This window comes from Apodemus sylvaticus, chromosome 3 (genome assembly GCF_947179515.1).
Source record: "Apodemus sylvaticus chromosome 3, mApoSyl1.1, whole genome shotgun sequence".
In the NCBI taxonomy this organism is placed as follows: Eukaryota; Metazoa; Chordata; class Mammalia; order Rodentia; family Muridae; genus Apodemus; species Apodemus sylvaticus.
The window spans coordinates 28,441,106-28,467,135 of NC_067474.1; the positions used below are offsets into that span (position 1 = coordinate 28,441,106).

The window sequence follows — 26,030 nt, forward strand, 5'->3', positions numbered from 1 at the left end:
TGCAGGATAGCCAGGGCTATACAGAGAAACCCTGTCTGGAAAAAAAAAAAAAATCCAAAAAACAAAAAAAACAAAAAAAAAAAAAAGTTATTTTTAAGCACTTAAACTAGAGGAAAATAAACATGCACATAACTAGTTCTGTGGGCACTAGAACTCATCCATTAACCAACCTAGCCTGGGTGTGCGGGTCTAGAGACAAGTGCCTAAGAAGGGTCTATTTGACTGGGGAAAGCAGGTAAAAGGTGAAGAAGGTAAAGCGTTGGCCTCTGAATAAAAGCTGACCGGTGTCCTGTGAGGTGAAAGGGGAGGTGTTCATGGGGAGAGAACAGGAGTAGGTGTTGAGAGGAGAGTCAGGGTGAGTTCACTGATTAGAGTATAGCGTGGGTGGTCAGTAAGAAGAGTCAAGTGTGGGTATTCAGTCACAGAAAACAAGAGTGGATTCAAGGGAAAGAACTTATGCTACCAGAGTTTAAAGATGGAGAGTTTAAATAAGATAAAATAAATAAGAGGAAATAATATTTGCTCAACTAATGTCAAAGTTATAAGCTAGTAATTACATTCTCAACAATCAACTGATTTGTGTTTTCACTGGTTCATGACAATTGCACCAAGATACTAATAATTGTGGGCAGGTACCAATTTGCAGATACCAGTTGGCACGAAGGTATCTTTTAATGATGTCCTTCTTTAAAAAAAACAAAAAAACAAAAACAAAAACTAAGCAACAAAAAAACCAACCAACCAAACCAAAGAACCTCATAAATCTTACACAATGTTTTTAGACCCTTCTGATCCAAAATAAATATCCATTGATCAATGTCGTCCAAGCTTCCACATTATTTCTTCTAAAAGCAGTAGCGTAATGGCTGCTTCTTTATCATCTCTCTTTACTTTGGGCAAAATGATATGCTCATGTTTTTATTCAGAGGCCCTTAAGTGCAAGAATCTGTGATTGTAACATCCTCAATATATGAAGAAAAAAAAAAGATAGCTAAATAAAGCTTGACAGTTCACGCTCTACTGCTAAATCCTGAAACTGCTAAAAAATTTGAACAGACACATGTTGATTCAACTCTTTATCATTTATTCTTTTGGTAAACATCACATATTACGAGCAAAGCTATTTTGCTCACAACAGTTACACATTCTTTGTTTTACTTTTTACAGGTTATAAATATATGTAAGTAGATAAAATTCTTGGCTGAAGACACATTCTAGAATTCTGACATAAATGTTTTCAATCAGACCAGCAGCAGCAAACTTAATTTGCATACATTGTTTTTAAATTAACATCTACCGTTTTTAGAAGATTTTTCCATTTATCGCTAAAATGGTAGAAGTGGGCCATACATTTTATTCATAAATATACTGGCCCTTTTAAAATAAAACATATAAACAAAAATTAGAAATACATAATTCAGTACATTTGAATTCTTGTCAAAACAATGAAACATTAATGAGTTATTTTAGAGTATCTTTGTTACAAACGGAATTTTCAATAACTATTTCATAATGTTTTATTACTCCTTAAGGCTGATGAAGATAACATTACTTCAAAATGAGTTCGAAGCATTTATTTTACAACTTGATGCTTTTATAAATTTCAGAATAAAAAAGGATCAAAAGTTACAGACAGGTTTCAGAATGCCCTCCCCGTGAGGCAGGCAGGAGTGCGCTTCAGTCAGCCAGAACGACCTCAAACAGCCCTTGCTCCACCGACCGCTCTGCCGCCTTACCACACCCACCACTACCTGCTTTTACCATCAAAGCCCATTATTTACTCAGAGACGTGTACATAGATCAAAGCCCAAGTGTTATAAACATGATGCTCAACTTAGTTATATTTCTAACTTGGAAAAAAACAGATCACAATAAGAAGTTTCATTTTCATAAATTGTGTTTTGTTGGTGCTAAAAATTGAACCTTGAGCCTCCTGCACAGTAGGCGAGTGCTCTAGAGCTGTGTCTCCATCCCGTGGACTGTTACACAAGAACAGCAGCACACTTGTGTGGGGCACAACTCTCTAACAAAGAATGCTGTTCTAAGTGATTTAAAATCTCAGTAACATGACTCATTCATTCCATATAAAATTCTTCTGTACTGATTTTACCACACAGCTCTCTGCTTCTGAACAGGGACCTTCAACTTTTCTTTCCCAATTTTTTTCTTTTTTCTTTTTTTCTTTTTTTTTTATATATATAGAGAGGGTTTCTCTCTCTAAAAAACATGTAGCCCTGGCTGTTCTGGAACTCGCTCTGTAGACCAGGCTGGCCTTGAACTCAGAAATCCGCCTGCCTCTGCCTCCCAAGTGCTGGGATTAAAGGCAATGCGCCACCCCTGCCATCAACTTTTCTTACACATAAAATATAATAAACATGTGAGTAAAAAAAGTGATACATTATGTAACAAAATAATTTGTAGCCAGGGCTTTCATTGAATCCTAGAAAGTGAGCACAGCTGGAAGGGGGAAGACTTAAAGGGAATGTGCTCATGGCCCTTTCTGCATTATCACAGCATCACCTTGCAGCGTGAGCAGTGAGAGGCTGCCGGATGCCTCTCAGCAGGAAAGTACTAGAGAAAGCATAGCAGCTGAGAACTGTTGGGCAAAGTGTAAAAATTCTCAGTTGTGAAGAGAAACAAGGTTCAACTCTAACTCCAGCCTCTGGCTGAGAGGCCAGCAATGCAGGAATTACAAACTTTTAAAGCTACACATACAGAAAAGGGAAATCTCCAATTTGTTACAAAAGATTCAAAATTGACAAATGACACCTATTTACCATTGATTTTGTCTCATTTCTTTATACTGATTCTCATATAAGCATTCAGTATTCAAATCTTCTTAACTACTGAAGCAGTTTCTTCTTAGCAGCAGAGATAGGCTGCATAAAAAGCTGCACACTGCTGACCTAGGATACCAGTCACCGGGACTGTGAGCACTTTCTAAGCAATGACACACCTGCTGTCACTACAATATGTTCCTATGATGACAGAGACCAAGTCTCCATACTTTTAAGAAAAATTAAATTGAAATCTTTACTTTTAGAACATAAAGTTGTGGGGCCAAAATTTAAAACAAAATTTATTCCAAACCAGAATGTGCAGGACAACTAAAATTAATTATTGCAAAGAGTAACAGCTTTGTCTATGAGTGATATTCTCCACAACAGACTTTAAATTCTACAACTGCCATTAAGAGAGCACTGGCTAAAGGTAATCCACCGTATTTCTAAAAGCCTGTTAGTAAGCTTATTCATAAAACTCATTTAAGGTAGCTGTGTTTTTCAGTAGCATTTATAACAATCTAGTACTTGGTAGATTGGCACACTCTATATAACAGTGTAACATTTTGTAAATTAGCTGCAATTTTCAGTAGCTGAGTTCACCAACCGTGTAACCGAATTATAATGTTCTCCTAAGCCATAAGCATGCCTCATGTATCTGAAATAAAAGAATGAAATTGCATTTTGGTGAGTTATTTACTATATATAAATGTATATAGTATACAGACATATAAAATAATGCACTCTGAACGTCCCAGCCCGCAGAGATATCATTAATGAACTGTTAATAAGCATATTCATTAAGAGGCCAACATTAAATGACAAGTCTTGGAAGCGAGCAAGCAGTCCAGTCACTAGAAGGGCAGCAAAGGCTGAGATGCTGAGGGCTCAGTGAGCTCAAAGTTCACTAACGTTCAGACCATAAATGGTAATAGCTAATAAACACACACACACACACAAGAGAAAAACTAGAGAAATTATTCCTCCAAGCTGAATATGCAGGGCCAATTCTCAATCATGCAAAGACATTCACAGCATGAAGGGTGGTAGTTAAAACTTAGTGCTGTTAATGTCACACAACACACAAAGCTAGTCCTAATATTTCACACCCTTTTGAAGAACACTATTCTTAACTCATACAAAAAAAGAGGCCCAATAATCCAAGCAATTATGTAAAACACACATTCAGATGCTTTCTAGTTCTACGATTCCCTTTAACATAAACAGAATTAATTCAGCTAATTACAGCATTTTGACTAGTAAGTAAATACAACCTAAAATCTTTCCACATACCTTTTTGTTTTAATTATGAAAATAACAGTAAAATGCCCTAGGTACTTACACTAGCACTAATGGATCCCTCGGATACTCTTCACCAACTATAATAGGAGGAGCATCTGCCTGTAGTATCTCGATTGGTGTTTGTAAGATGTGAGAAAGAGCCCTTAGCTACAGGGGGAAAAATAAGTTAGTAAGAAAAGCAAAATGGAAATCTTATTCAAATCACAAACTAATTACATACACAGAACATGGCCACCAGTTAGATCAGAGATTTGCTCTGTTCATATGAGCACCAAGAGCTCAGGTAATTCACTTAGTTTTTGGTGAACTGCTGAAAGAACAAATTAAATAACCACATCAAATGCAGGAATTGTCTTGAACATACAATAGTGTTGTAAAATATACCAATGTCAGGCTTGGTGAAGTGGGTGAAGAACAGCCGAAGGGCGGGGAATGAGGTCTGGCAGATCATGAGGTTCGCTTTAAGAGCTTCTCAGATGCCGCCGTGCAGTCACTATCCAGAACCATGGCTCCATAACTTTCAGCAAGAACAAGGTAAGTGTAAGAATGTGAACCGTTCTGCCCTGTGCTACAATCTCCATCCAGTTAACAAGTTATATTACTTTCATTTTATAACATGCAATAAGAACTTAGGTTCTTTGCATCTGATCAAAAATATACATTTATCTAAGCATGAAAACAACTTGTACTTTAAAGAAATTCACGAGCAATGAATGAGCAAATATCCTTCCAAAGATGTTTTTTAAAAGTGTCACAAATGATCTCAATTTAACAGAATTAAGTATCCAAAGCCATCTCGTTGCTCTGTGAGCCTTCACAAAAAGGGTACTTCAAGCCTTGTTATCCAGGCCATTACCAGCGGAACATGTGCTGTATGTCTGAGTCAGGAGAGAAAACAATGGGAATGGTTCCCTCTGGTGGAGAGGTCCAACTCCAGCACTGTACTAAAACGTGCCAGGAACATTCACATCTCGCTCTCACACAGGAGTGTAAGGGTCTTCAGAAGCACAGACCACTGGAGACAACTAACCCTCCCAGGATACCAACACTGCTGGAGGCACTCGTCCGGCCCCTTAGTTCACAAACTCATACACTGCAAGGGGCTCACTGAACCATTTGAACCACAGGACACGAAGCTGGAGGATCACCCACCCGTAGTCAGAGGAAGTCGGAGCATGAGCCATGAGCAGAGCCTAGGGTTTGCCCTTTCACCCTCTAACACCTCAGACTGCGTGTCACCACCAGGCCTAAACATTAAATAGATGTTTTCATGTAATTAAACATGGTTAACAGTAAATTTTAAAAATGCTCAAAGAAATAATGTTAAGTTTCTATTGTTTTCTTATGCAAAAATATCAATGCATTTTTTTATTGCCTTCACGTAATCCACTATCAAGGAGGAATTCAACTGATAATTGTAATAAATGTGCGACAGTAAGTTTTATATAAAGGGCTGGAGAGATGGCTCAGTGGTTAAGAGCACTGACTGCTCTTCCAGAGGTCCTGAGTTCAACTCCCACCAACCACATGGTGGCTCACAACCATCTGTAATGGGATCAGATGCCCTCTTCTGGTGTGTCTGAGGATAGCTACAGTGTAATCACATAAATAAATAAATAAATCATTTTTTAAAAAGATAATGAAAAAATTTTTAAAAAGGTTTATATGAAATACAATTTTTACTTTACATAGCCTAGCACGGTGTTAACTACTCCTCTGGCCTCAGTCTCCCTAGTGACGGGATTATAGGTACATAATAGGTCCAACCCTGGTTCATTTTTATTTCCGATATAAAGGAGAAGTTATTTCTGCAACATTGAACTATTAGATTAAAATTCACCTTCAGGGAATAAAATCAACAACTTTTTTTTTCTTTTCTTTTTTTTTTTTTTGGTTTTTTGGATTTGGTTTTGGAAGACAGAGTTTCTCTGTGTAGCCCTGGCTGTCCTGGAACTCATCTGTAGACCAGACTGGCCTTGAACTCAGAAATTCACCTGCCTCTGCCTCCCAGAGTGCTGGGATTACAGGCGTGCACCACCACCGCCCAGCAACTTTTTTTTTCTTAAGACAGGATCTCCCTGTATAGCTCAGGCCAGTATCCAAGACAGCATCTCACCAGCTTGGATACCAAGTAAGTCCTCATTTTATTGTCTTTATTTTTTTTTAAATACAGAAAAATCAAACAGATTGGCATCTCAAATGACAACACACAGACGCAACGCCAGCTTCTGTTAAGTCATAAATCCAACTCTGGGCTATTTAAGATGAAATCACACTTCACTTACTCAAGGGGATATAGTTTAATCACAGACACAGAATGTATAACTCTCTAATTGTCGGGAGAAAAATGGCAAATATAGAAAGAAAAAAAGACATCATCAAAGAGAACTGGGCTTAGCTGAAAAACATGGAAGTAAAAACTAGATGTAGTAAAAACCACAAGTGGTGATTCAGAAATAATTTGATGTCCACAATCACTGTGACTCGGCTTACCTCAAGCTGGCCTCCCCATGCCGCTGTGTTAACAATGTCGTCACAGTACTTCCCAAACTCTTCTGTGGGAAACAGATCAGAATAACTGTGTTTGAAATCATGTCACACAATCTCTTTTGTAGCTCCCACCATCCCTGATCAATAACATCTCCTTTCTGTACCACCTCCCTTTAGAAGTACACTAAATACACTCACCAACCTTTCCACCATGTTTCTATGGAAGAGCAAAGCATTTCTGCTTCTGGCCCTCCACCTGAGACCCAGAAAGGTATGTAATTAACTGCTCTCTCTCATCATCACCTAAAGCAACAGCTAAGTGTCAAATATTCACTCTATCCTGACAAGTGCTCTAAAACCAAAACTGCATGCAAAATGACACACAAGGTAAAATATGTAGCCCCTCTATATTTAGGCTTACTGAATGAAGGAGCCTCTAAGGAATCAAGTACAAATAGGCATCATCTCCCAGGGCAGCAGCAGACAGTCTCTCTGCGTCGTTTTACACACCTTTACAAGATCTGAATCAATGTCAGTTTTAGCCAAGGAAGAGATTTTACTGAATGGGCCCTGACAAGGCTTAATCTCCGACTTTATAATAGGCACATTACTGCACACATAAACTGTTAAACGTCACACTTTAACAAGGGCTAAACACGTGAAGGTGCAATGGCTCGGGGGCATTGCTGCTTTCAGAGAATCTGGAAAGGACCTAAATTCCCAGGACCCACAAAAAAATCTCACTTCTTTTGAAACCCTATTCTGGTCCCCAAGGACTAAGACATGGTACATAAACATAGATGCAGGCAAGACATCCATAACAACACATATAAAATAAAAATAAAATAAAACATCCTTCCTGTCCAAGGAAGGGAAGAAAAGCTAAAACTAAAAGACAATATACTTAGTGTGTTAATCTCTTTCACTATTAAGTCTTCATTGTTCAAGACAGCCCTAAAATACTTTCCACACCATGGCCTTCAATGAAAGTTGGCTTAATGAATGAACTAAATCCTTTGTTTCCTTGATGCAACATGAATTAAATATTGTACTACTAGAAGAGGGGGGTAGACAAATGTAAGAATTCTGATACATGAAGTCACACTTGAGATCTATCCAGGTACCTAAGGTTCACTCACCGCAAATGACCAGCTCCAGCCAGTGTCCACTGTGTTCATCCCATGCTACGTTCTACCTTCTCCATGGAGGGCAGACACCATTAAAGGACTCGGCCGACACCATCCCTTCTCCTAGCCACCTGGCCATGTGACCTTCTCCCAGTGGCCACTGCCTTACCTGTGACCTTCCCTCCACTTCATTTCTCTCAATAACATAGAACATCCTAACAACTGTACCTTAATCATTAATTTATTTTAACAAACAGAAAATATCATTTATGGGATTTATAAAATCAAATTTTATGTAACTAGTAACCCTCCTAGCTATACTTTATTGAAAGAAACATTATACTTCCCTGAGTACAATTAAGTTAGTTTTCATAATCATATTCTGCTCATGGTCTTAATGCCATACAATTGCATACTTACAAAGACTAATCAAAACGTCACCTCCCTCTAACTTTGTTAAACATAAATTAACACACATCTTTCATTAATGACTAGCCCTACGTATTTTGATGACTAACCTCTCTTATTTTCCATGTTACTTACATATAGCAATTAATACATTTTAACAAAAAAATTAGTTAAGTACTTACAAGATAAAGAAAAATATACCTACATCTATTCAAAATATAGAAAATAAACCTGCCTAAATGTTAACAATCTTTTGTCTTCATTAAGAAAGGTCTTCCTTGCTACACCCAGGAAACACTTTATTTGAAAACCAGAAACACTAACAAAGCGTGGTGGAGAAAGCTCAAGTACCTGGAGTGTACACGTCCCCGGTGCTGGGGTTTGTTAGGAAGGGCAGGAAGTCGTCGGAATGGCTTTGCATGTACTCGGCAGTCTGCCTCCTCAGGGTAGCCACAGTCAGAGCGCAGTCCTGTTCTCTCAGCTGATCCTCAAGCGCTCCATACATACAATGACCATCAGACGGGATATGTTTAATTTCCAATTCTCTGGCTGCCAATATTTGAGCAAGTTTTTCACTTTCTAAATGTCTGGCTCCAGATAAGTTCTCAATTTCAGCCTCAGCTATCCTTTCTTCTCGTTCCTTTTCCAATGCAGCCTTCTTTTCCTAGGACAATATAGGAAAGTTAATGATATTAGGATTAGTTCACATTCGGTAACAATGGAGACATTAGTCTGACATTCTTGCCATGTCCTTCTCCCACAAGCGCTGCCATTTTGATCATCTCACCATTTGTAGACCTCTCTAACTCCAATCCCTGGAGGACAAGGATCTCATTCATCTGATGCTATGTTCCCAGCCCTCGCTCTGTACTAACACATAAAGAAGCATTTCGTACAAGCAGGAGCAGCGACCTAGGTCTCTAGATGCACCTGGGAAGCTGATACAGAAGGGTTGCATGCCTAAGGACAGCCTGGGCAACAGTGTTCGAGTCCAGCCTGGCCTGCAATGTAAGAACTTATTTCACAGAAGAAAGAAAGGAGCAGCCAGGAAGGGGCACAGGATATCTTCTTAGAAAGTCTGCTAATCTGTTTGCTTATTTGAGGAGTACCTTGCTATGGTAGCTGGGGCTAGCCTATACTCTCCAACCTCCTACACCTAGGATTTCCAAGTGTTGGAATTAATGGCATTTGCAACCATACCTGTCCTCATAAGGACTAGTTAAAAACATGTGAACAACTTGACTGGCTGATTTCAAAGTTGTGTCTTACAATTCGGTGGCCCAGTGGATTTACTATGTTATACTGGTACAATGCCTTTAAACCCAGGACTTGGGAAGCAGAGACAGGTGGATCTTTGTGAGCATAATATGTATGAGCCTGGTCTACAAAGTGAGTTTCTGGACAGCCAGAGCTAAAGGATAAGATCCTACCTCAAAAAAATTAAAACGATTCAGCTCTACTCAGCCTTTAAGTACATAAACATTTAAGTACATGAATATTTCATCCCAAACTACTCGAAGGTTGTATCACTCCACTACAGTGGATTTACTATGTTAATACAACCAGAAAGGTATAACAGATACTATTTTTAATCTATTTTTTAAAGGTGGATACATCACCTATAAATAGCTAATAAATAGATTTTTTAAAAAACTTGCTGGCAAGCAATTCAAATATTACAGTTACACTAAAATTCCTCTAAGTCACATGATCCCCTATTCTCTCTAGAGCTCAAAGTAAATATCCTCCCAGATTTTCTTTCGTTTAATTGTAATAAACATAATACAATTACAGAAAATGGGACATATCCTTTGTAACACAATGGTATTTTTAATATGGTAGAATATGCTTTCTTACTTTAAATAATAAAATACAAATGCTTGAGATTTCCCCATGGTGAGGATTCAGTGAAATCAACAAGAGATATATTAATGAGTACTATGGGAAATTTGGAGACAAAGGAAAACATTTCTAAATGTGAAGTACTAAGAATCATAAACCAGAGAACATTCATGTTTCATAGCTAAAAACAATTCACAGAACTAGCACACAAGAGAAAAGTTTCAAGTGATGAAGTGGCTGGCTAAAGACAGGCCTGTCATTAATAAATAATGTTCATCCTATATAGCACTGCAAAGGAGCGGGCTCAGCATAGCATTTGTAGCTCCTTCCTTCTGGAAGGCAGGACAGTCTATTTGGAGGGTTGTTTCTGTGCATTTACAACTTTCTAATCACAACCACACATGTTTATGCACTTGGGAGGGAAATTATCTTTCCACCAAAGAGGAAAGAAATCCCTCACTAAATTTTGCAATTTTTTAAAACTGTACTTTATTTTCTTGTATAGTATCAGTATTTATCCCCTTATATGTCTGTGTACCAGATGCACTGAGTTCCCACAATCCAGAAAGGGTGTGTATGGTGTGTCAGTCAGATCCCCAAAACTAAAGTCACAGATGACTGGAACTAGCATTTGAACTGGGAAGCAAACCAGGTCTTCTGGAAGAGTACCCAGTGCTCCTAACCACTAAATCATATTTCCAGCACCGGACAATCTTGGTTCAGTACCTTGGTTTAGTTTCTACAGAAGAGTAGAAAACGGTAAAGCAATTTTAACAAACAGTAAGGACTTCTAGCAGGGTGGTGGTGGCGCACGCCTGTAATCCCAGCACTCTGGGAGGCAGAGGCAGGTGGATTTCTGAGTTCGAAGCCAGCCTGGTCTACAGAGTAAGTTCCAGGACAGCCAGGGCAATACAGAGAAACCCTATCTCGAAAAAAACCAAAATCAAAAAAAAAAAAAAAAAAAAAGAGAAGGTAAGGACTTCTGTGATCTAATTTCAACTCCTTGGGGCAGAAATAAATGGTAAGAATAAAAGGCACAATTTAATAAACTGAATGACTCCATAATGTGCTACATGAGAGAATTTTCAAATGTTCTTTTGTGGGTTTAATTAGCTGAATCCAAGAAAACTTATGTTTAACCAGCTTTAACCATAAGAAGAGTAGCATGATTTACTTCATCTACAACTGTGAATCTAGGTATAAAATCTTAAAACACAAGATGGCACTATAACTTTATAAAATACTTAAAAACAGTTTCAGCAGGGCAGAGATTGGGGAGGGAGATAGAATAAGCACCTTAGATATCTAATCCAAAACCCCCTCATTTTCCTCTTCTGAGGAAACAGCATGCAGAAAGATTTCCAAAGGCCATACAGCTGGTTAGAGCGGAGCGGGGCAGGGGACAGCACAGAGCTCCTTTATGCAGGCACCTGAATCAGAATAAAGGTTGGGGCACATGGCAGCGGGGGTTAACGTCATACATGCTTTCACTCTCAGAACGGAACTTCATTCTGTCTTCAAAACTATCTTCCAATACTAACTTCTACATTATCTTATTTTACATAATGATCTGCTTCAGAATTAAAAAGCAACTGAGCTTGCTTCCAATAAATCGAATGTAAAATCCTTTGGATCCTTATCTCTGTGGGTGTTTCCTACATTAGGTACTTTCTACAGGAACAGTACTAGAGACAGAATGGCGTCAGGTCTACAAGAGTAGGTGAAAGGCAGGAGCATGGAACTTGTAAACATACTGCTGGAGCAAAACTAGTCACGCTGATTTGAGCACTAGTCCAGGGTTGTGTTAAATTCTCCTTCTCGTTGAGATAACCAAGTCTCATCTTTCTCATTTATAAAATAAGAAAACTACATCCCATTCTACTTCTCAAATTCCTTGTTTTGGAAATCAATTATTTTATTTCTAACTTAGTTTTGTTTTGTTTTTCCAAACTACAAATAGAGTTTCCATGTTCTTTTCTTCCCCTCAATACTTACTGAGGGTTTGTTTGGGTTTGTTTGGGTTTTCTTGTTTGTTGTTTTTGTTTTGGGGGAGGGGGGCTTGCAGCAGTTGGTTCTCTCCTTCCACTGTGTGAATTCCAGGATTGAACTCAAGGTCTCAGGCTATGCAGCAATGTTATCCACTGAGCCATCTTCTTAGGCACAAATTCCTGAGGTTAATGTGCCCATGTTTCTCCAGTTTAAAAATAAGACCCCATAAGAGTTTTATGATAAATCACCATAAATATGTCAGGCTTTTCCTCCAGACTTGTCTCACTACCAATAACAACCACCAGTGGCTAACTGGCTTTTTAAGCCTTAGTGCTTTGGCAAAAAGAACAGTTCTAAATAATTTAATGTCTAATTTGCCTATTTTGGATCCAGGTTCCATTCTGGTAAGCATTATGAACACTTAAGTGTTCTCCACTCCAAAAGCCCACTAGATTAACAAAGTAATCTGGGAATCATTTTCTCTGCCAAGTGATAAGCAGTCAACTATAAATTATACTATAGTCATCAGACTTTAGTTGGAAAATGTATTAAATTACATTCAGATAGGACAGAAATTATAAAACTTCTTTTTAAAAGATAGGTCTAGGTACACAGTAGCTTGGTTTTTAGAATTAAATAGGCTACCATGAGATGCTGCAATTAATAAGTATCAATAAATTTTTAAATTTGTTACCTTACTGGCACACACACACCTGCTGATGTACAGAAGCAGGATGACAGTCTCGGGACCATAAGAATGGCTATTATAAATAAGGAGTTAAACTACATAGCCCTTCAAGACAGCATGCACTCTAAATAATTCTTTGAAATACACAAGAGTAAAATTCATATAAATATGGTAAATATTTGATTATTTGCAACTTAACTGTCATACAAAAGGAGACTGTCTTAGGCCTTTGTAAAAGGAAAATGATAGGAGTAACATGGTAAATATGATTATTTGTTGACACTTCAGTTCTCCAGGCCTTATATTTATGGTTCTGCACAGCTTATTTTTTAATGCCCATAATAGTCCTCATAGATATTATTTTCCCTTACCTATTACTGAAATTGAATGGCAAGTCATGAGAGTACATGAGTTCAAACCATAACTAGGGTTGGGGAGCAGCTTACAGTCCTGTCTGACCTTCAAAAGCACAATTTAAAAAGGGGGTGGGGGGGAGCATCCTGCCAGACACTGACCTTCCATGCTCAACTATACTGTGTACTAAACACACCCTGAAATATACACTTAGAGCTTAACCAGTGTGAACAATTAGTAAAATAGTATTCAGAACCAAAATACTGAATTTTAAACTTCTTTTTCTAAAGTGGAAAGACTTACCCGCCTCCTGCCATTTTCATTATGCTAAGATCATTAACACATTATTTCCAATAAGCCTAATACTCTATCTCATTCCACATTCGTTTTTATTACATTATTTCTCGAGCATACAATATCTTGTGAAAACATTTATCTTTCCTTCAAATTATAATAACACATCCTTAACACTTGACATGATGAAGTTCCCTTCTCTGCATTTTTAATGTCGTTAAATGTTATGTAAATACCAATGTAATTTTCTGAGGACTCTGGATCTCTATGTGAGTCCTTGTATTTCTAAGTTCAAGTCTTCGCTTCACCCTGAGCACTAATGCTTAAACAGGGTTTTGCATCAGTCATATGACCCCACTCTTTAAAATTTCTAAATTAAGTCTATAATAAAATATTTGTCACAGAAGACAGCCTTTAGTCTCCCTGATTTCTACAAGAATTGCAAACTAGATATCTTACTTTTTATTTCTAATACCTATTAATTTCTATAGAAGGTCAGGAAATATAATCCTACCTCACAAGATTATTGTCGGGACTACATGAGATTTCAATGTAAGTAGTTTAGACTATTATCTGACATATGGTAAGGACTTGTCAGTTCAAGTTCTCTGACAAGGAACTCCAGCTTTTTTCAAATCATTTCTTATATAATACCTAAAAAAATATTAAGCACACAATAGCACTAGCTTATATACATGGTGATATGACTTTCATACCCGTCTCTTTTGTGCTTTTGAAATCCGAGGTGGTTGATTCTCAAGTACCAAGTTTGAAATGTTATCAGCAACAGAATCTATCTGAAAGAACAAAAACATTAAAAAAAAAAAAAGAAAGAAATACAAAAATCAATAAAAAATGTTTTAATTTATTGAAAGTGTTAGGCTACTAAATTGTTACTGAAAATTAAAAATATATCCAGTCCCTTACTTTGCATTGCAGCAGCCACATTAGACACAGGATTAGACAGCATGCTTTGTCACCTTTCTCTACTTCCATGAATCTGTAAGATCCAAGCACCCTGCACACCTTCTGTCCTTCCTGAACCTCTTCTATTACCCCAAATACCTTACTTTCATTCAAGGACAGCCTTCCTGTCCAAGAATGCTAACATATAAAATCGTTTGTGCTCATTACTATCTTCTTTTTGTTTTATAATTAAATTCATTTATTTATTTTTATTAGGTATATTCTTTATTTACACTTCAAATATTGTTCCCGTTCCTGGATCCCTCCTCCCCCGAAAATCCCGTAAGCCATCTCCCCTTCCCCATCAACCCACCTCTGCTTCCCTGTCCTGGTATTCCTGTACACTACGGTATCAAGTCTTCCCAGGACCAAGGGCTTCTCCCCCATTTGGTGTCCAATAAGATCATCCTCTGCTGCCGATGTGTCATTACTATATTCATATCCTAAAGCTGACAAGTCACTTCCCCATGTTAACTAGCTAAAACTTAATGAGTACTAATTCTTCAGGTTAGAATAACTGATTTCTATCTTCGCCTAGCTACAAACTGGTAACATCAATAGCTACAAAGACCCTTAAGTCCAAATGTTAACATTGTTAAAGAAGTTACCTTTCTACATGAATAAATAGCTGTTTATTATTACTGTTATTTTGTTACCATTAGTATAACTGAAAGTCAAGCTAATTTTTAGTATGATAAATATATAAAACAACCCAAAGCATCTGAAACAGATACAGAAGTCTCCAAAGACTTCCCAGGTGATAAACTATTAAAATTTCTGGTAGACTTCATTCTTTTCTTGTCCTTTCTTTCCCTTTTTTTTTTTTTTTTTATTTTGGATTCTGATAAAACTATCATCCATATTAACAAAAAAAAAAAAAAAAAAAAAACAGAAGATTTTGGGGGAGAGGCCAACCACCAAACAAGTTTAATTAATGATAAAGAGAACAGTTCAAGGCAAACTGGAGAATTTGCATTTTAGTAGGTGACAAAAGACTATGAACCAAACTTTTCTATTTGGAAATCCATGAAAGAAATCTTGAAGAGTGCAGACTGTTCTTCCAAAGGTCGTGAGTTCAAATCCCAGCAACCACATGATGGCTCAGAACCATCAATATGATGGTTATCATGATCATGATGATCAGTAATGAGATCTGATGCCCTCTTCTGGGGTGTCTGAAGACAGCAACAGTGTACTTACAAAAAAAAAAAAAAACAAAAAAACAAAAAAAAAAAACTAACACCCTGCTACTAGAAAATACAGGGAGACAATTAGAAATAGAAAATTAGCACAATACTAACATGTCTAAACACAACAGCACAACAGCCTTGTTTGGGGTTTGTGTGTGTGTGTGTGTATGTAAGAGAGAAAAAGAATGTGTGCATGTGCATACGTGCTGCAATAGAGGTCAGAAGACAACTTGTGTGAGTCAATTTTCTCTTTCTTCCAGGGACAGAACTCAAGTTGAACAGCAAGCACCTTACCTGGTTAACCATACTGGCAGCCCCAATAAAAGTTTTCTTGTCACTTCCTTTTCTGTAGCTACTGTTGGGTTTTGAGATAGGGGTCTTGCTATGAAGCCCAGTTTGGCCTTAGACTCACAACCTCCCTGAGTGCCTCCTGAGTGCTGGCACTATAGGCATGTATATCACCATGCCAGGCTGGAGATAAAAGCATTTTAATACTAAGAAAGGTCAGGAACATGATGACTAGGAAAAGAAATCAAAGACTTCGCCACTATATTTAGTATTCTATGTAAATAGATACACAGAAACTGTTCCCCCTTGTCAACAGAACAAAAATGAATCCAAACTCACAGAAGACAAGGTCTTGGACAAAACTAAGAAATCCCTATCAACAGTTAACTGAGATTGTAGAATATATGACCCTTTATATCCAAAAACCAGGCAACAAATCACTATATTATATCAGGATATAAAGACGTGTCTGGTTTTGAAGTCTAGCTTTTGTCACCTCAATAACTATTATGACTTCGGGACAAAATTCGTAATCTCTGGTTTCCTACTGGAATCATGTGATTATCTGCATTACTTCATAGCTATTACTTACAGGGTTACTGACACGTACGTGCCTCAAACAGAGTAGCTGGTACACGTTAGGCAGAATGATACACTGAACAGATACACGCAAGCATCCTCCCATGTACACAAAAAGCATCACTACTTCCTTCACCACAACTGGTTCCTATAGCACTTCTCTACTTAACTATAATTTCACATTATAATTTCAAATTTATTCGAGGGTTGATTAAATAACTTTGCAGAGGTTACAATCTTATTCATCAGTAATTCTTGACAAGCAGTCTAGTCTGCTAACTTTCATTCCAGAGAACCCTTATCTAGCACGTTTTATTCTTTCCTTCTTTCCAGGTTTATTAGGTTAAGTAGGCACTTTTTGCTGTTCTCCCATTAAAAAAATATAAAAATCTGGCCATAAACCTGGTCACAAAAATACTGAAGAAATGTACAGCAAGGTGTGGTGGTGCATGCCTGTAATCCCAGCACTTGTGAAATCTAAACAGGAGGATCTGACCTTGAAGTTCAAGGTTAATCCTCTGCTCCAAATCCACAAGGGTCACAGACAGCCTGGGCTACAAGACACTCTAGTCTCAAAAACTAACGATAAGGAAATGTGATGTGTGACTGTGTGACTTGGTTTCAGGATTTTGAGAATGTTTTCAATAAGCAGTTCAACCCACTCAGACAGTTGTTTCCTCGGGCTCGGAGACAAGCTTTGCTCCCCATACCTTATTGTCCTTAAAAGTCAACTTCAACTGCTCCAGTTCTTCCCTGTGTTTCTGTTCCATTTCTCTCTCCAGTTTAGCAACATCTTCTGTGAGCTGCTTCCTCCTCTTTTTGTCGTTTTTGGGAACAGCGTTCTTCATTCCCTGAATTTTAGCTAAAAAGTCATCAAAAACCGCCGTGTCAGAGCCCCCCAGAAGAAAGAGTGAAAAGAGGGTGGGAAGGGGTATAATTATAGAATGTAAAGTAATTATAGAAGCAATTAATCATGACACAACAATCAGCTATCGAGAAGGGCCCGGATGAGGCTTGCGACCCAACGTAAACACAGCCCAGAATTTGTATAGTTTGACAGGGCAAGACCAAGGTTACAAAACCATATATTAAAACTTCCACCTTTTAAATATCCTTTTCTGTGACCGTCAAGCCAAGGTGAAGCAATTCAGAACACACCACTAAGGCCAGGCGTCGGGATCGGGGGCAGGAATGGGAAGGGAGGCAGAGGAGGTCCAAGGCTTTCGCCTCCAGGCACATCAAGCAGTAGCACGTGCAACGGACCGGCCTGGGGTCCACGGCAGGCCGCACACGGGGACACCGCCGAGGACTGCAAATATGGGGGTCGATGGAATGGGGAAGGGTGGAGAAGACACACCAAAAGTTATCTGAGGGGAAGCCTAGACGGATCCAGGTTCCCGAGGGTACACGCCACGCTGCCAGCCCTGGGTGTGGACGACTTTTACATTCCCGGTCCCTTTCCCGTCACCTTGCAGCTCCTTCTTCTCCTTCCGATGCCTTCTCACCAGCTGCTCCTCATCATCAAGCTCTTCAGCCAAGACCTCCTCCATGACGACCAGGTAGCGGGGCACACGCGCTGGAGGAGCTGGGCACCTCAGGCGGGCCAGCGCCTCCCACCCCTCAACCCTCACCCGGGGCGCCATTGGCCGCCGGGAAGGCCCAGCCCCGCCTCAAGGCGGCTCCGGATCCAGGTCTAACCACTGAAACCCGGAGAAGCCGACCGACATGGGCTAGGGCGCCTGCGCGCTCCGACCGCTCCGGGCGGCGCGCCGGAAGCTGGGACTGTGCGACGGAGAAGGCACCCGCGGCTTCTTCGGTACAAAGCTACGCGCCAGGCGATTGGCTCTGACCGGGCGCACGGAGATGACATCACGACCGTTCTTTAGCACAGCTTTCAATTTGTGTTTAGAAGCACTCTGTTGATGTGCCCTTTGCCAAGACATAGTGAGAAGATTTCTTTTTTTTTTTTAATTTTAATAAAGGCGTGGTATGTTTTCAATGAGGATCTTTATGTTATGTCAGTCATACAGTAGGGAATTGTTTTATTTTTACAACGTGGTAAGCCTACTCTTCAATAAGTGATAATAGAGAAAGATATAAAAAGGACTAAGCTTCGTAAAGTCCATTTGCTAAGTTCAATGGTAAGACGGATAACAGTGATGTCAAGGTGTTTTGAAGGTCTGAGGCAAGATTTAACAATTGTAAGTCATGTGTGCCACAAAACCAAATTAGTAAAGGCAAACAAGAATGCTCACGGAATGGTGGAGGGCAGGTGCAGGGGTGGAAGACCCAGAGTGCTGGTCCTGTAAAATAAAAATCTATTTTTAGGACTGAGCGTGGTTGTGCAGGCCTTTAATCCCTGCACTTGGGAGTTAGGCAGGCAGATCTCAGTGAGTTCAAGGCCAGCCTGGTCTACATAGTGAGCTACAGGACATCAGAGAGTTACATAGGTGAGAACCAGTCTCAAAAATAAATAAATACATAAATGCTCCATATATATATATATGCCCTGTCCCTATCCCCCCCCAAACCCCCTGACCTCTAAACTCCCTGGGGCCTCCAGTCTCTTGAGGGTTAAGTGCATCATCTCTAAATGGACACAGACGCGGCAGTCCTCTAGTGTGTGTGTGTGTGTGTGTGTGTGTGTGTGTGTGTGTGTGTGTGTCAGGACCTCTTATCAGCTGGTGTGTGATGCCCGTTTGGTGGACCAGTGTTTGAAAATCTCGGAGGTCCCAATTAAATGAGACTGCTCGTCCTCCTACAGGATTGCCCTTCTCTCTCTTCAGCTTCTCTCAGCCTATAAATGCTCTTTTTTGTATGAATGTCTGAGGCAGAACAAAACAAATGAAGTTGAAATAATAGTTCTGAAATGAATTGAAGACAGTTGTTCATTTCTTACTTCCAGGGATGAATAATAAACTGGGCCTACAACGGTATAAACCTATAAGGGGTACATTTTAATTTTGGTAAAGAGAAAAAAAATCTACATGTATCCTGTTTTGTTTTGTTTAATATCAAGGTTGTGAGGGAGTATTGTACAAGTATTTAAACTGAGAAATCAAGTTATGATCTGAGATTTTTTTCTTGAAAATCTAAATGCCAGAAATCAATGCAATGAAATCATAAAGAAATGTAGTTTTTATAGGAAAGTTGTATACCCTGACAAGCTTAGAGACTAGAAATTTTTGGAGTTGGACTAAATACATTTTGCATTATGATGGGGACATCAGGGTATAGGGCCAGTAAGTGGAAGTTGGTTTGAATGAGAATGTGCCCCAATAGGCTCAGATATTTGTATACATGGTGCCCAGTTGGTGGTGCTCTGTGGGTAGGAATAAAAGGTATTGCATTGCTGGAGAAAGTATGTCACTGGAGATGGGCTTTTGATTCTAAATATGTAGCATTCCAGTTTTCTTTGGGTTGCTATTGATGTTTTATTGTTTCTCTGATTCCGTCCTTAGATTCAGCTCTCACTATCTGGCTTCCACTCCACCATCATGGGGTCTAATACTGTGTAAACCAAATATGCCAAATAACTTTATTTTTTAAGTTGCCTTCATTGTGATATTTTATCACAACAAAAGACTAATTAATACAGCAACTGGAAGGAATTCTTAAATATTCATGGGTTAAGAAACTTTGTCAGTAAAGAATTTTCTCTGAACTTTTTTTGCTTAATGATGTTGTGGTCCAAGAGTCGTGCCACAAACCACATGAACACAGATCTCAGTCCGACAGGGATGGTTTTGAATATACACCCTAATACTGGTCAGAACAGAGCTAGTTCAGAACGATGACAATGGTCATCTTTCTCTGTCATCTTACAAAGGAAAAAAACACAAAAAGCAATGAGTTCATTCACAGGTGCAAGAAGTACTTTCTGGTGGTCAGCTCTATTTCAAGCTATTTTAGACATAACAGTTCATACTGGCCTTGGATTTCATAGGTTGCATGAAAAGCTTTGTGGAATTTCTTAAGATTAGCAAACCTCACACAGAATTTTCAGAACATATAGAACAAAACAGGGTATGTGGTCAATACGTCCTTTGTCTGAGCCATGTCACTTCTATGCACCAATGACTGGCAGGCTTATTACAACAACAATATAAAATAGCTGGCAGACAAGGAACAAAATGGCTACAGTTATACTGCGGGCAGGCCATATCCATATCCATTGGGTATAACAGAGCCAATTGAGAACACCAACTGAAATGGCTAACGGGGGAAATCACATGAAATTGCTAATGGTACGAACACTATTTAAAGAAATGAAGCTTGGATTGGTGTATATCGTGTTGTGTTTTATAAAAAAGAAAGAGGAGCTGAGAATATATTTGGTAGACCCGGGTGAGGTAAGGTGGAAGGGATGCCTCTGTGGGGCCATGCTGAGGCACCTCTTCCCAAGGCTGGCCAGGAACACATGGAGAGGGGTGGGGAAAGGTATGGTGAGGGAGAAGGGGCAGGGAGTAAGAGGATAAGATAGAGGAGGGGGCGAAGAGCCCCTTTTATAATGAGTCAGGCATATCTGGCTGCTGCCAGGTAACTGGGATGGGGCCTAGAAGGGATGGTGACATATAGGATAATAAAACTCAATGCAAATGGGTCTAAAATCTTTCACTTTATGTAATTTTTTTTATATTTGTTTTTAGTTTTTTCGAGACAGGGTTTCTCTGTATAGCCCTGGCTGTCCTGGAACTCACTTTGTAGACCAGGCTGGCCTCAAACTCAGAAATCTGCCTGCCTCTGCCTCACAAGTGCTAGGATTAAAGGCGTGCACCACCACTGCCTGGCTCCTCAATTTGTTCTTAAAGAGATATTATCATGTTCTTACGCCATACCCACAATCAACCTAGGATGAAGTGGGTAGGAAACAGTGTGGAGCCCGTAAACTTGGGAATTCCACTGGCCTTGACCTCACCTGAATACCTCTGCCCTTTCCTGCTAATAATTCAATTCTGACAAAGCATTTTATATATATTTAGCCTGGCAGGCTAAACATATATAAGCAATATGTGTGCCTCTAACTACATCACCACATGGCAAGAAAAAAAAAAGCATTCATTTATTCAATATATTGACTGTCATGATCTTAACATTAGAAATATATAAACTAGCCAGGCTGTGGTGGTGCATGCCTTTAATCCCAGCACTTGGGAGACAGAAGCAGGCAGATTTCTGAGTTCGAGGTCAGCCTGGTCTACAGAGTGAGTTCCAGGATAGCCAGGGCTACACAGAAAAACCCTGTCTCAAAAAAATACAAACAAAAAAACAAACAAAAAAACCACTAAGGGCTGGTAAGATGGCTTAGCAGGTAAATTCTCTTATCTGAAGGCTGGTGTGTAAGTATGTGTATGCTTTTATTGATAGGTTGTATTTATGACTAATCATTTAATTGGTCCTGTGTGGATAAATAGAAACATTGCCAGTAGTTAGAATATAAGCTGTAGTAATACAGTGAGGGCTGTTAATATTCTTTACTGATCTCTCCTGAAAATGGTGTCACCTTTGTATTAGCATGCAGTCAATTGGCAAGAAATTATCATTAAGGTGCAGATACTGTTTGAATTAAACCTAGGATTGTTTTCTTTCTGGATCACATGTTGCTGATGATGCCAATTAGTACCAACCTCAAAGTAAAACAACAAGGATCTATACTCTGTAACCACTAGCCATGAAAATGCAGCTCTGAATGTTAACTGGCTTAGCACCACATGATGAATAGTAAAACCCAACTGGTTTCAAGGCTTGTTTGTGCCTTTCATCCGTACTATAGCACTTAGAAAAAAGAAGAAGAAGAAGAAGAAGAAGAAGAAGAAGAAGAAGAAGAAGAAGAAGAAGAAGAAGAAGAAGAAGAAGAAGAAGAAGAAAGAAAGAAAGAAAGAAAGAAAGAAAGAAAGAAAGAAAGAAAGAAAGAAAGAAAGAAAGAAAGAGAAAAAGAATGTTGTAAAAACAAAGATTAAAAAGAAACCCAAGAACTTGAGAGATTTTAAGTGACGAGTAAGAGTCCATTAGATCGCATAATCCAGAGCATAGTGAATTGTAGCAAAGAGCTAATGAGAAATAAGGGATTGCTGTTGAGTAACAACACCATTTCTTCTTGTAATAGTTACTTCTTCTCTGGAGCAAGTACAATAGTAAGGCCAGGGCACTGACTAATACAATTTTCATGTATTCTCTGTATAAAGGGTCATGTGATGCTCTAATTTCATTTTGCTGAAAAAATCCTTCAAGTTATATTATAAAAATAGTATTGTAGTACCAAATTTTGAAAATCTTACAAGTTCTCATGGGGTTACTTCACTAGTAGCTTTTTACCCAGACTGAAGTTGGATCATTAATGGTCTTTAATTCCAGTAACATGATAAATAGAGGTAAGAATGAAAGCTCTGGAGAAAGGGAGAAAAAAACCAAAAACGATTCCAATTTTATTACTTTGTCTCATAAAAACAAGCAACAAATTACAGTATTTAATTTTTAAAGACACATTACAAGTTACTAAACAGAAGAATAAAGATTATGCCATTTTAAACTATCAGCTTTATTTATAATCACTTTTCTAATTAATTCTGTTCTTAATACATCCTTAAACAATCTTTATACTCTATTCTTGTATAGCTACTATTCTAACGTTGTAATCTTTAAGGTATCTATAAGATGCTACATTGAGACTCACTGGGAACCCAACATTGTCCAGGGAGGTTGGTAAATAGATGCAACTACAAAATATATCATCCACAGTGAGTTAACCAAGGCCAGAAAGATAAATATAGCTGTAGTCATTATATGTAAATGTTAGCTGTTAAGTCAATGTTAACCAAACTTCAATCCTTAGAACCACAGAGAATAGGTACAGAGTAAAGGACTAAGGAGGGCAGTTAGCTATCCCTAGGAAAAATAAGTAGAATGAATAGTAATGGGTGGAGAATGAAGGAGGGACTGGAATAGGAGCATTGAATAGGGTGGGAAATACGAGAAGGGACAGCTAAAATTAAGGATCATTTGAGATGTAGTTTGGAAAGTTAACACAGTAGAAACCTCCTAAAATATATACACACACTAGGGAGATCTAAATGAAATAGCCAAATGTAACTGATATTCCTGGTTGTCAACATGACTATATCTGGAATGAACTACAATCCAGAATTGGAAGGCTTACTCGTGATCCTAATCTGGAGGCTGAGAGATACAAGTTTCTGATCTGGATCTTGGCATGGAGATCTTGAGGCATAGTGGCTATGAATCCCAGAAGATTAAGACAGGGAGATCTCTGAGTTCAAGGTCATCTGGGACAAAGCAAGTCCCAGATCCAGTTGTGATAGCACACACCTTTAATCTGGGCCGCGCCTTCTGCTGGAGACCTACATAAGGACATTGGAAGAAGAAAGATTCATGCTCTCTTTGACTGCTTGCCTTGTGGGACTGAGCAACTGCTAGATCCTTGGACTTCCATCCACAGCTGCTGCTGCTAATCACTGTTGGGGAGTTGGACTACAGACTGTAAGTCATCAACAAATTCCCTTACCATATAGATACTATCCATAAGTTCTGTGACTCTAGAGAACCCTGACTAATACACTAAATGACAGGGGAGCCAAGCCCCAACTGGATATCTCTTGCCACCAAATGAAGCTTCTAGTACCTGGAAATATAAATATATATGTCAAATTGGGTAATTGGGCAAAGGGATCCAATGTAATTGCCAAACAACCAGGCTATTCTTAAAACTATTGATTGCTCAGCACAAACTGATGGCAAGTCCCATTGCTGACGACAACACCGACACAACTCGGTGCCTCCCTAGAGCCACCACTCCTACAGGATAGTGTTTTTGGTACCTGAAGGTACTCTGCACACTCCAAAAGAAAAAATGTAAAAAGCAACTCAGCTCCAACACCTTTAATTGACAATGGTATCCTGCGTATAAAATAAGCTACTGAAATCATCTACTGAATCAAAGCTTGTGGACGTAACCAACCAATATCTGATTTGACTTAAAATCCACTCGATGAAATGAAATTCGTGTGTTATTTGAGTGACCAATGCCTCAGGGATGTAGAGTAAAGTACTACTATTGTTTTAAAAGAATAGAACAATAACAAGACTCCTAATAACATTCTTTTGTACTCATAGATCAGGATGTTGCCCAGACATTATCAGAGAAGCATCCTCCTGCAGGAGAACAAACAGAGACCCACAGCCAGACAATGATCTGAGACTCAGAGACTTCTGAACACTCACCTATAAATGGGATGTTTCCATGAAATCCTTCCATTCAGGTTTCAGAGAACTCTGCAGAAGAGGAGGCAGAAGAAGTGTAAGAGTCAGAGGGGATGGAGGACAGCAAGGAAAGAAGGCCCTGTAAACACAGCAGGACCGATACACGTGAACTCACAGAGACTGAGGTGACATGCACAGAGCCTGCCCAAGTCTGCATCAGGTGGGGTCTTAAAAATGAAAGGAAAAACAGATGTGTGTTCCTATTGCTGACCCAGAAGCAATCTCCAACTGATAACCACCTGCAAATGAAAATTAGGTTTCTCCAAGGAAATCTCACTGGGGAAACAAACTACTCTTTAGGGTAGGCCACCCGCCTAGTGTTAGACAGCTAACAGAAAACTGATTCAATGGCACCGTTGGAGGTTCCTTGTCTTATAATATCCTGTTGGGGATTTTTCTCTTCTGAATTTTATCATTTTTTTTAATTTTTCTTTTTTTTCCTCTACTGGTCCTGTGGGGGGGGGTGTGGGTGTGGGTGTGGGGGGGTGGGTGGAGAGAGACAGAGAGAGAGAGAGAGAGAGATTTATTAATTACATGTGAGTACACTGTCACTCTCTTCAGACACACCAGAAGAGGGCATCAGATCTCATTACAGATGGTTGTGAGCAACCATGTGGTTGCTGGTATTTGAACTCAGGACTTCCAGAAGAGCAGTCAATGCTCTTAACCACTGAGCCATCTCTCCAGCCCACCCCTTTGGGTATATATTATGGCTTCTAGTTTTATGTTTTTATAGGATTCCTCAGTGTGAGAACAAGCGGGTCTCTGCGTCTATGTCTGCTTCTTGTCCCTTTTTTGGGCTCTTTTCCTCCTGTTTGTTTTGTCCTATTCCAATGTGCTTGCTTTGGTTTATCTTATTTTATTTTATTATTATCCCTTAGAAGCCTGTTTGATTTCTAATGAGGGACAGAAAGGGGGTGGGTCCAAATGGAATGGGAGGGGAGGAGGTACCTGGAGCCATAGCAGGGAAACCATAATCATGGTATGAAATAATCATTATGTGAAAAATAATCTATTTCTGAAAGAGAAAAAAATTCTTACATCAAAATTTTTTGCATAGTACTTATTTTAGTAACATTATTTGTAAATGAAGTTTGTATAGGTGTTTAACATTCTTTTCTCCCGTTTCAGTCCCCAGATCGATCACTGTATAAATCCACTTAAATTGATATCAGAGTAAAACTAGTAACATTGTAGTCTTACCGGCTATATTAGTTTGTATTGGTTTGGCCTAGAAAAATAAATGTCAAAAGTTGGATTATTACATAAAAAAAAAGAAATATATTGTCTCATGATTATGAATACTAAAGTCCAAAATTAAGGTTTTGACAAGGCTGTGCTCCCTCTGAAAGAGTAGAAACTGGTGCTATTGACTTATGACTGTTTTTCTAATATATGGAATTTCATGGGAATTCTTTTTAAAAAATTGTTCTAAACATCCCAGAAATGTTTGTAT

General features: G+C 38.9%; 1 protein-coding gene across 2 annotated transcripts; it reads right to left on the minus strand.

The window, feature by feature from the left end:
- Positions 1-1,063: 1,063 nt before the first annotated feature.
- On the minus strand, positions 1,064-18,045 carry Otud6b (OTU deubiquitinase 6B). 2 transcript variants are annotated; one of them, XM_052176109.1, is made up of 7 exons: positions 17,766-18,045; positions 17,008-17,159; positions 13,991-14,071; positions 8,459-8,771; positions 6,576-6,637; positions 4,123-4,229; positions 1,064-3,438 (listed from the first exon to the last, which is right to left on the minus strand). In XM_052176109.1, the coding sequence occupies exons 1-7, from the start codon at positions 17,938-17,940 to the stop codon at positions 3,354-3,356; spliced, it is 975 nt and encodes a 324-aa protein (XP_052032069.1). In that variant the 5' UTR covers positions 17,941-18,045; the 3' UTR covers positions 1,064-3,353. The 2 variants fall into 2 exon arrangements, with proteins under 2 accessions (XP_052032069.1, XP_052032070.1); XM_052176110.1 differs by lacking the exon at positions 17,766-18,045 and adding an exon at positions 17,655-17,747.
- Positions 18,046-26,030: the final 7,985 nt, after the last annotated feature.